This window comes from Nicotiana tomentosiformis, chromosome 5 (assembly GCF_000390325.3).
Source record: "Nicotiana tomentosiformis chromosome 5, ASM39032v3, whole genome shotgun sequence".
Lineage (NCBI taxonomy): Eukaryota > Viridiplantae > Streptophyta > Magnoliopsida > Solanales > Solanaceae > Nicotiana > Nicotiana tomentosiformis.
In genome coordinates, this window is record NC_090816.1 from 102443584 (window position 1) to 102455684 (window position 12101).

Genomic DNA, 12101 nt, shown 5'->3' on the forward strand with positions numbered 1-12101 from the left:
ATAACAAAGCTAAGAGATATTGCTGCAATTACATGCATAGCCCCATAGTTCCTACTCCAAAAAATTAAAACTAACTACACCCGGTTTAACTAAGAACCCTTGGAAAAGAACCACGGCCCAAAGAAAAACCAAGGGGGAATTGCTACACTACCTAACATAATTATCTAACGAAAACGACACTTACTAAAACAACAAAAACAAGCAATTACAAGTAATTTCTACAAGTCCCCACTCCACACTTAGATCATGCATTGTCCTCAGTGCATGCACAAATTGACAAAACAAGAAAAATGAGTAGGGTGCAAGGAAACTCCCTGATCAAACTGCGTCCTCATCCTCTGAGGCTCTCCACTTTTCATCCTATGCTTCTTCCTCATCATCATCATTGTCCTCATCATCAGACTACTCCGGCTCGGCCTCAGATTACTCAGGTGTGTTAATATCCTCATCATCGGGGAATCTGTAGCCATCACCTATCCCAACCAGCTGTTGGGCATGAGCATTGAGAGGGTACCGCTGCTCCAATAAGGTCCTCTCCTCAGATGTAGCCGGTCGACCCCCTATCCTCAGCTGCAAATCCATCATCCCATAGAGATGGGCCATAAAACTATCATCATGAGCATTGCGCTCAGCACCTGTCAAAGATGTCATAGCAGTCTCATCTTTCAGCCGTAGACTAATGATGTCCGTTTGTCATAGGAGCTGATCAATGGTGTGGTCAAACTCTGGCTCCTCCGCAACCTCCTCGTGTCTTAAGAACTGAGTTAAAAAATTGGCAAATGGCATTCGATCGACCTTCTTACTCGTTCTGACTAAAGATATCTGGTAGCGGATCAGATGACCCACATTCACCTTTTGACTCGTCATGAGGAAGTAGAGCGCACATGTCCTCTCACGGCTAATGAGAGTGTCATGATTGCACGGTAGGAGCCGTGCATTTATCAATTTAAGCCACACTTGAGCTTCTGCCCTCATCTTCTTCTTGGGGAACCTCTTGTGCCGATTTGTTTTCTTATCCCGGACCCATGCTGCCGTAGAATCGACACCACAAAGCGTGTGTCTCAGCTCTCTATATGTAGGCCGGCAAATGAAGTGGTCCAATGGCTCCACAGGACCATCCGGAGCACCTAAAAAGTTACATATGGCCGTGGCTGAAAAATCTATCAATCGTCCACGAATCGAAACCGGCTGTTCAGTATCCTGTGGATTAAACCCTACATATAATTCCCAGACTAGATTGAGATTAATATCCCTTGTGTTCTTGAATACATAGCTCAACCCCAAATCCTGGATGCCCCTCCAAATTGCCTGATACTTTGCTTTAAAGTTGCGTTCATGGATAGCTACTTCCGGGTATACATGTTTAGGCCTACAGCGCCTATACCAATCCTTAGCATGCGGGGGTATGCTATTGATTCCAAACTCCCGTTGGCCTTGGGCTTATGGACGCATGGCTGCTACAGCTTCCATAGTGTGTGCTTCACTCAGACTGGAGGTAGCTTCTCCCCCTTTTCTCTTCTTTGGGGAGGTGCGGAGGTAGCCTTTGTTTTAGCCAGAGCAGTGGAAGTAGCCTTTCCTTTGCCTGTGTCTTTTCTCGGAGGCATCTTCATTCCTACACAATTAATCATTAATCAATTAAAACTGTATTACACATTACACACATAGTCTTGCCCAACTTTCCGAGGTTACTCAGACTTTACCTCGTATTTTCTTAACATTAGAGTCAAACAACAACATATGGGCTACCCTGAGCCACCCCACACTTAAGATTTTAATGTGATGCATGACTACATAACACTAGTTTATTAATCCCGGAGACTCGGGCTCCAATGGGGACAAAGAATGCCATTGAGGCATTATAGCAAACACTTAGCATGCAACTAGTGCCATAGGAGTGCTTATAGGTGTGAGGGATTACTCACCCTCCCAAATCGACTTGGGGGTTCTGTACTACCACATGTTCATACAATCGCAGCACCATTCCTATGGGGTTCATGGGGTTGGGACACACGAATATAATACTACAATGAAGAACAACCACCAAATTTTTGTGTCTAATTGCATACCTTTACCCAACTCAAAATTGCAAGGGAAAGAGAGAAAAATCATACCTTAGAAGCTTTTGAGGGGAAGGAGTTGCCTGAAAATTGCTGGTGAGACAAGGGAAGATTTGTGCAGTGTTATGCAGTGGTGAGAGCAAAACTGGTGAAGGGTGAAGGGCGTTTGAGACTTTTTTCTTTTGCTGTGTGTTTGGTCTATGTTAGGTTAGGGTTTTTGTATTTTGTTCAGTGTTTTGGGCGCGTAAGTGAGGAGGTTAGAATAAAATAAGGGGAGAAAAATTAAAAGAGGCCAGAAAAAAAACTTACCCGGCGTCGCCTAGTGCATAACCTCGCGTAATACCTCGCCTCGCCAGCTTGGAGGCTTGCTGCATATAATTGCACTTAAGGCTCGCTTAACCTTGGTGGCTCGAGCAAATGAGTCACCGACACTACTTTCGCATCTTCCATGCCCAAATAATGTTTTAACCTGTGCCCATTGACTCTAAACGTGCGAGAGTCATTTACTGCAGCAATCTCTACAGCTCCGGTCGGGTGAATCTCTACCACACTAAATGGTCCTGACCATCTTGACTTTAATTTACCCGGAAATAACCTCAATCTTGAATTGTATAGCAATACCATATCTCCGGGTTTAAAACTCCGCTCAAGAATATTTTTATCATGCATCATTTTCATTCTCTCTTTGTATAATCTTGTTCTCTCAAAAGCGTGGTAATGAAACTCATCAAGCTCGTGCAACTCTGTGACTCTACTTGTACCCGCAGCTTCTATATCGAGATTCAACTGCCTCAATGCCCACAAAGCTCTATGCTCCAACTCCACCGGTAAGTGACACGCCTTCCCAAACACCAATTTATATGGCGACATGCCAATCGAAGTTTTGAAAGCGGTACGATAGGCCCAGAGTGCATCATCTAACTTTCTCGCCCAATCCGTTCTTGTAGCATTCATAGTCTTTGTTAAAACGCTCTTTATCTCTCTGTTCGAAACTTTTACTTGCCCACTCGTTTGTGGATGATATGGGTTGGCGACCTTGTGGAGTACATCATACATTTCTAACAACTTTACAAAGGCTCGATTACAGAAGTGAGTGCCTCCGTCACTGGTTATTGCCCTTAGAGTGCCAAATCGGGTGAATATATTCTTTCTCAAAAACCAATTACCCCCTTTGCATCATTTGTAGGGAGTGCTGCAGCCTCCACCCATTTGGACACGTATTCCACAACTACAAGTATGTACTTGTTGCCATATGAGCTAACGAAAGGCCCCATGAAATCGATTCCCCATACATCAAACACTTCTACCTCCTGAATTGGGTTCATAGCCATTTCATGTCGGCGGGAAATATTCCCGGTTCGTTGACATGCATTACAACCTTTCACCCATAAGTATGCATCTTTGAACAATGTCGGCCAGTAGAAGCCTGACTCCAAGACTTTCGTTGTTGTCCTTACTCCCCCAAAATGGCCACCATATGGTGACGCATGACACGCCTGCAAAATAGAAGATTGTTCTATCTCGGGGATACACCTCTGGATCATGTTATAAACACAAATCCTGAACAGATAAGGCTCATCCCAATAATACATGCGACAGTCGCGAAAGAACTTTTTCTTTTGAACAGAAGAAAGGTCATAGGGGACAATACTGCTTGCCAGGTAGTTTGCAATGTTTGCATACCATGGCGCTACCTCAAGACTCGTGGCTAGTAGTTGTTCATCCGGGAAGGTCTCCACAATCTCTTCCACGTCAACCTTCTTATTGGCTCCTTCCAGCCTGGACAAGTGATCAACTACTTGGTTCTCGGTTCCCTTTTGATCACGGATTTCCAAGTCAAATTCTTGCAGTAGTAGCACCCATCGAATCAGGAACGACTTTGAATCCTTCTTATCAATTAAGTACCTGAGAGCAACATGGTCAGTATAAATAATTACCTTAGAGCCTATCAGGTATGACCTGAAGTTGTCAAACACCAATGCTAGCATCTCCTTCTCGGTCACCGTGTAATTTAGTTGGGCACCACTCAAAGTTCTACTAGCGTAGTATATTGGATGCATGACTTTGTATTTGCGCTGTCCAAGCACTGCTCCCACAGCATAGTCGCTTGCTTCACACATCAGCTCAAACGGTTGCTCCCAGTCAAGTGCAACTATGATGGGTGTTGCCACCAGCCTCTTCTTTCAATTCCTCAAAAGCTACCCTGCAATCATCAGAAAACACAAAAGGGTGATCCTTTTCAAGTAATTTACACAAGGGGTTAGCAATTTTGAAAAAATCTTTTATAAATCTTCTATAGAAGCCGGCGTGGCCCAGGAAACTTCTTATTGCTTTGACGGACGTGGGTGGTGGAAGCTTTTCGATCACATCAACCTTGGTACGATCTACCTCAATGCCCTTACTCGACACTAGGTGCCCCAAGACTATACCTTCATGTACCATGAAATAGCATTTTTCCCAATTGAGTACCAGATTCGTCTCGACACATCTTTTCAGCACTCTTTTTCAAATTCCTTAGGCAATCATCGAATGAGTCTCCCACCACCAAGAAATCATCCATAAAGACCTTCATGATGTCCTCAACCATATTAGTGAAGATGGCTATCATGCACCTTTGAAATGTGGCGGGTGCATTACATAGGCTGAACGGCATCCTCTGAAAGGCGTAGACGCCATAAGGACAAGTGAATGATGTTTTCTCTCTATCTTCCGGGGCAATGGAGATTTGATTATACCCCGAGTATCCATCTAGAAAGCAAAAGTGGGACTTCCCCGCCAATCTATCTAGCATTTGATCAATGAACGGCAAGGGAAAATGGTCTTTTTGGGTGGCCTTGTTCAATCTTTTGTAGTCCATACAAATTCGCCATCCCGTGACTATTCTTGTTGATATCAACTCATTATTCTCGTTTTGCACTACAGTCATCCCACCTTTCTTAGGCACACATTGGACTGGGCTGATCCAGTTGTTGTCAGAGATGGGAAAATGATTCCCGCATCTAACCACTTTATCACCTCCATTTTCACAACGTCCTTCATGTTGGGGTTCAGCCTTCTTTGATGTTCTTTGGAAGGTTTGTGTCCATCTTCCAGTAGAATCTTATGCATACAGAAGGCCGGGCTGATACCCTTAATGTCTGCGATGGTCCAACCAATTGCAGTTTTGTACTCACTCAATACCTGCAAAAGCTATTCTTTCTGCACATCTAACAAACCAGATGAGATAATAACAGGTAAAGTTGAGTTAGGTCACAAGAAAGCATACCTGAGGTGAGGTGGTAGCGGCTTCAGCTCTAACTTTGGTGGCTCTTCTATCGATGGCTTGGCTGGAGGAATTTTTTTTTCTTCTAAGTGCAAAGGCTCAAATTCGAGCTCTCTTTTCCAAAACCCTTGGCCTTCAAGAGCCAGCACCCATTCCGCCAAATCCTCTCTATTTACTTCATCTAAGTTCATGAGACAAGCTGATAGAGGGTCTTTAGCGTTCAAGGTTTCAACTTCCTCCTCCAAAATTACATCCACGGCTTCTATTAGAGAGTAGTTAGCAAATTCACTTGGTCGCCGCATAGATTTTTGCACGTTGAATGTTATTTCTTCATCATTTAGTCTCATTTTGAGCTCTCCAGTCTCACAGTCAATTAAAGCTCTCCCAGTGGCTAAGAATTGTCTTCCCAAAATTATGGGAATCTCCTCGTCAATCCGACAGTCTAGAATGACAAAATTTGTTGGGAACACAAACTTCCCAACCTGTACTAATACATCATCAAGGATACCAGAGGGCCTCTTCATTTTTTGGTCGGCCAGCTGTAGTAACATGGACGTGGGTCTAGCTCTTCCAATGCCTAACCTTTTGTAGATAGCCAAGGGCATCAAGTTTATGCTTGCCCCCAAATCACAAAGTGCCTTGGCAAATGCATAGTTGCTTATTGTGCATGGGATTGTGAAACTCCCTGGATCAGATAACTTCTCAGCTATGGGTCTTGTCACAATAGCACTACAGGTCTGTGTCAATGTAACAGTGGATAGGTTTTGGAAGTCGAATTTCTGAGACATTAAATCTTTCATCATTTTGGCATACCCATGCATCTCTCACAACGCATCAATCAGTGGAATGTTCACCTGTATTTGTTTCAACATCTCCATAAATTTCTTATATTGCTCATCCTTATGATATTTTGCTAATCTCTACAGGAATGGTGCTGGAGGTTGCTTCTTTCCTGTGATTTAAGTTTTATCTTGCTTATGCACTACTTTTACTGTCGTTTCTTGTGCTACCTCAGTCTCCTTTGCAACCTCTTTTTCTTTACTTGTGCTCTCTTGTGCCTGTTGTACCGTCACCTCAGTTAACCCTATTGAATCATCGATCTCAATGGGTACTGGCACAAGTGTTTCAGTAGGTCGGCTTTCGCGAGCAATCTCTTGCTCCAGATCTAGGTCTCTACCATTTCGTAGACTCACTACCATAAGTTGTTTCAGGCTCTGATCTTTTGGATTGATTTGTGTGTATGCAGGTAACGTCCTTTGGGGACGATTGTTTAGAGCCATAGAAATCTGTCCTAATTGAACCTCAATACCCTTTATCGCTGATTCATGTGAGTCTACTCTCTCTTGCATTTTTTCAGAGGACCCAATCAGTTGTTGAAACATTCAATTGTTGTTGTCCAGCATTCCCTTAAGTTCTGTGAACCCATCATCTTGTCTCACAATCTGTTGTTGTTGAGGTTGTTGATAAGCCGGCTGCTGATTTTGCTGGTTGTAACCTTATTGCCTTTGGTAAGGCACCACTTGACTCTGTGGTCGCATAGCTCCAGGATTGTTGTTGTTATTGTACTGCTGCTATGTTAGTCTATATTGTTGATTCTGTTGCCCCAATTCTGACCACCTTGCCTTTGTCCCCCATAGTTGGCTACATAGTTCATATCTTCCTGATAGTGCTGGTTGTCACCTTCCGCACTCCACGAGCAAACATATGGTTGGTTAATGCATGGTGTACATAAGCCCCTATTAGCTATGTCTACTATGTGTACCTGCTGCTTCTGGCCTGATTCATCAATTTTTTGGGTAAGAATACTCATTTGCGTCATTAGAGTAGCCATATTTTCAGCTATGGAGTTGTTTGGGTCCAAAGCTACTAAATGAACTACATGAGTGATTGTAAAGTCTCTTGTTATCTATCCTGAGTTTTGGGCCATCTTATCAAGTAGGATCTTGCATTCTCTGAATGTTTTGCTCAAAAATGCTCCACCTGCTGAAGCATCAACATTGGACTTTAAGCTGTTTACCAATCCCATGTAGAACCTCTGCCCCAACATTTGCTCTGGAATTCCATGATGTGGACACTTAACAAGCATACCCTTTAACCTCTCCCATGTTTCTTGTAGTGTTTTTGTTGGTCTCTGTCTGAAGCTCAATATTTCATCAATTTGTTTGGCAGTCTTATTGGGTGGGTAGAACTTGTTTACGAATTGCTTGACTAATTCCTCCCAAGTAGTGATGGAGTTTATGGGGAGTGAATTAAGCCACGTCTGAGCCTCTCCCATCACCGAGAATGGAAACAATAATAACTTTATTGCTTCCGGTGTCACATTAGGTTGCCTTTCTGTGACACATATCGACAGGAAATTATTTTAGATGTTGCTGAGGATCTTCAATGTAAGACCCTAAAAACAGTCCCTTGTTCTGCAACAAATGTAGCATGTTGTTTGTGATTTGAAATGATTTCGCTTGTATTTGAGAGACTGCAATTGCGGTTGCCAGATTGTCGGCAGTGTGTTGTACCCAATCATATAATTCTGCTTCTGGTACAAGAGGCACCACACCCTGATTGTTTGGTTCATTCGCATTGTTTTTGTTGTTGATTGGATTTTCTATTCCGTCATCCATGTCTGGTTTGATTTGTTCTGTTAAGTTTTGTTGTTGTTTGCTTTTCTTGTTTTGCACGATTTAGTGCCTTGAAAACTTTCTCAGGATCTGATAACGCTTCGAGCAGTTCACCAGTTTTTGAGGAGTTCCTAGGCATGAACATGTAACACCCAAAACTAGCAGTTCACCAGTTCTTAAGGAGTTCCTAGGCATGAACCTGTAACACCCAAAACTACAAACGTTAGAATTTCAATGTATTTGATTTAGAATGAAGAAAATTGACTACACTAAGAATTCTAGCACTTCTTTTAGCTGCAATTAATAACACCGTTAACTCCACGGCAACGGCGCCAAAATTTGATCACGCCTAACTATGCCTTATAAAAGGACAAGCGGTCGTCGCAAATATATCCTGGCTTATAAGTCCGGAGTCGAATCCCACAGAGAATTAACCTATCAACTACAGCTGCTAGACTCACACAAATTCATGCAATCAATCTTCAAAAATATTTAAATAACACTTTGGATGTTTATTAACTAAATATTACGTAATAAAAATGCAATAATAAATAACTAACTACGAATGGTTTGTAAACAAGAATTGGAATAATCTAAGGTTGTGATTTCCCCAATTGTTGAAATCTTTTCTGCTATATTTTCTATAAATTCGCCTAAGTCTTCTCTATCGATCATGAGCACTATGACTGTCGTAACTCTTTCCTGAGTAATTACCACAATTTACTAGACATATTCTCCCGAATTACGCTAGATGACATTAAGTACTGCTCACTCAGATCGCACCAAGATTTCGTTATCCCTAATCCCACCTTTAAACCCTTTGTATTGATCCCTCATATACGTTAAGACTGATGTCATTCAACAACTACCTAAATATGCACTCTCTCCCGAGTAATACATACTAAATAGGCACAGCTAATTGAGGGCCCTTCAATCAACTACATGAATAATATAGTTGAACAAATAGAGAAAATACTACGGCAAATTTATATTAACGTAACAAGAAAATCATCCTTCAATAGGTTCCATCAAAACCCTAGATTAGGAGTTTAGCTACTTATACTCATAGTAACAATATCCCAAATATTTTGCATAATTGAATTACAAAGTAAAGATGAAAGGATGTAGAAATCGATGATTCTAACTCCCAAAGGGTGATTCCACAAGCTATTCTTGCCTCCGGTTGCAAAAGTCCTCCAAAAGTGGCATTTTAGGTCTATTTATATGTGTAGGAAAAGACCTAAACGTGTAAGCAAAGTCCTAGTCAAACCCGGAGACGAAATAAGTCTTCAAAACTTGGACTGTACACGCCCAGACCTGGCCTCGTGGGGCCTAACGCCTGGTGGACCTCGCCCCAAGCCTGGCGTCGCCAGGTATACTGCCTGGTCAAGCTCACCTTCTGCCCCGCCTCGCCAGGTCTCTCGCCAGCTACAAGCTTGGCGTCGCCAGGTATAAGGCCTGCTCTAGGCCTGGCTTAGCCAGGTATAACACCTGGTGTAGGCCTGGCTTTGCCAGCTTCTCCTTTTCAACTGCTCCCGAGCATGCTTTCGACTTTTAAGTATTCCTTTTGCTCTACTTTCATCTCCAATTCACCTACACATAAAATGGACTTCATTACGAGCAAGTAAAGTGTAATTTATCATTAAAGCGTATAAAATGCAAGGCGAATAATGTGCGAAACCATGAATTATAGCCACACATCATTTTCTATGGCATATCCCTCTATTTTTTGAATTTTTGTTTTTTGTAAATAGCCGAATTAAATATAGTGAATTGAATACAATGTAAAGCAGCTACAAATAAATACAGCGAATTGAATACAATGTAAAAGCAGCTACGAATAAATACAGTGAATTGAATACAGACGAATATCATTATTTTTCTAGTCTTTTGTCGAATTGAATACAATGTAAAATAGTTAATAATGAATATAGCCGAATTGAATAGAGCTCTATACACCTTACTTCTTGATTTTTTGTTGTTTGAATTCAACTGAATTCAATACAGTGAAATTAAATAGAATGTAAACTATATAAGAACGAATACATCCGAATTGAATACAGTGTATACAACTGAATTGAATACAGAGACATACATCACATGACAAGCAATTAGTAGCTATGAAATATAATTAGCTAAATTATAGCTACACCCAACAATAAGCCTCCAAACAATAGTCATTTCTGAAAGTTCCCCTTTCTTTTATGGCATTTCACTTTCCTCTCCTTTTGATTTTCAATCTAGAATTTGTCTAAGGTGTCATATGCATCCTTCTTTGGAAGCTTGCTACCCATAAATTTGTCAAATATTTCTCCTTGACTTGTCCTCGTCAACCCGCTTGCTTACATTTTTATTTTTAGCATTAATAATAAACACATAACTAGTGCAAAAATCTAATTGTGAAAGTTTAAAGATAAATATTAAACTAGAGTTGGACGGTGTTTTAATTGCAGGGAGATCATATGATTACATCACTTATTTTCTATTTGGATTTGGAATTTTTAAAACGCCATCAAATTGTTAGAACTGTCGCTGAAAGATCCATTATACTTCTAAGACAACCTCATGATTCACGCTACACTCTTAAAAATAAAAAATAATAACCAAAACAAAACTAATTTGTCAAAAAGCTTGATGAAGTTGTAGACAATCGACATGATTTGATCTTGTAAAACAAAAACAGCATTATTGATCATGTTGTTTAAACTATATAGACTTGTCGATTGGATTATATCGATTTTAATTTATACTTGTTCTAGCATGTTATACTTGATTGGACCATAGGATTAATATTAATATTAAGTGAAAAGGAGTTGCAATGACTAATGAGCTTGCAATTCTTTTAAAATGATCAGGTTCTATCATTACCCATTTCAGTAATCAAGAAGTAGTTTGTGGATTTCGAATATAATAAGGTTTCTGTTGCTTTTAAGCAACATGACTAAACAAAATATTAAACAAATAATAATAACATACGGTCAATATGTGAATATCTAATTGTCAAACTAGCTAGTTTAAGTATTGACTAAAATATTATTAATTTAATCGATTCTTTTGTTTAATTAATCAATTCATTTTTTTCATTTAAAAAATAAATCCAGGGATGTGATTTGAGAATAATTCAAGTGGTTTATGAAGTTCCCACGAAAAGGACTTAAAACAAACATCTTAATTTCACACTGCGAACATTCTATTCTAAACTCATCATAATCACATGTATATAAATACGGATTGTAATGAAAAGTTCACCGTCTATGATCATATTTGAGTTACAGAGAATTTTTTTTTTCTCGAATGAATATTCTTAGGAATATTTCACATAAGTTCTTCGCCAAATCGAAGAGACTTTTTATTTTCTTTTAGATGTTAGGGAAGAAGAGAAGAAGTGTACCATTGATTAGTAGTAGAATAAATGATAAGTAACATGTTATAATAAGTTAAACTACGCTAATATATAATTTATTTTACACCTTCTATGTATATAATAACTTAAAGGATAGAAATTCAATAAAATTTCAGTTATTGCAAATTGTTGTAACCCTTGATCTCTCCTCCTACGATTACTGTTTAAATTCCCAAACCTGCAAATAAATGACGGAAAGCTAATCACCTAAAAGTTGAGGTGGAGCTGAAAGATATATGTACTTCCAAAAAAATAATTGAAGAATTTATAAAATAAAGGAAGAAAAAAAGTAACCTATGTCAGCTTTCATGAATTCACAAACCTCATTATTCACGTTTTATATACATTGTTAGAAACAAAAAAAACAAAAAGCAAAATAAAACCGACTTGTCCAAAAGCACTTCTTATCACACGACATGATTTTGACCTTAAGGGAAAAACATCATTATTGATCATTGTGTTTAATCCCTGTCAATTCGATTAGCAAATTCTAATTTAAACTTTTTCCCACATGTTATACGTGTTTAGACCATAATTATAGTAATACTTAAGTGAAAAAGAGTTAGAATGATCAATTAATGAGCTAGCTTTCTTATAAAATGATTTGGTTCTTACTGTTTCTCTGATGTTTCAAATATAATAAGGTTTCTTTTGCTTTTGAGTTAGTAAATATGTAAATACGTAATTGTCAAACTATTTTGAACGGTGAATAAATAATAATGAAATCACACTGGATGCTTTTGTTTAACCAATTAATGAGTGGT

At 39.6% G+C, this 12101-nt stretch overlaps 1 protein-coding gene and 1 non-coding gene across 2 annotated transcripts; one reads left to right on the forward strand and one right to left on the reverse strand.

Annotated features, from left to right (window-relative positions):
• Positions 1 to 4199: 4199 nt before the first annotated feature.
• Positions 4200 to 6140, reverse strand: LOC138892907 (uncharacterized). The gene is made up of 2 exons (XM_070176662.1): positions 5323 to 6140; positions 4200 to 4260 (listed from the first exon to the last, which is right to left on the reverse strand). Exons 1-2 carry the CDS (start codon positions 6138 to 6140, stop codon positions 4200 to 4202), a joined length of 879 nt encoding a protein of 292 aa, XP_070032763.1.
• A 1236-nt stretch (positions 6141 to 7376) lies between these two features.
• LOC117273821 (small nucleolar RNA R71) lies at positions 7377 to 7483 on the forward strand. The gene has a single exon (XR_004503851.1). It is a non-coding gene; the product is annotated as a small nucleolar RNA R71 (small nucleolar RNA).
• Positions 7484 to 12101: the final 4618 nt, after the last annotated feature.

Excerpts from the sequence above, each read along its gene's own strand:
- LOC138892907 (XM_070176662.1), bottom strand. The coding sequence starts at position 6,140 with ATGCATGGGTATGCCAAAATGATGAAAGATTTAATGTCTCAGAAATTC. Across the intron at positions 4,261-5,322 it reads CCGCTACCACCTCACCTCAG|GGTAGCTTTTGAGGAATTGA; the intron begins GTATGCTTTCTT and ends TGATGATTGCAG.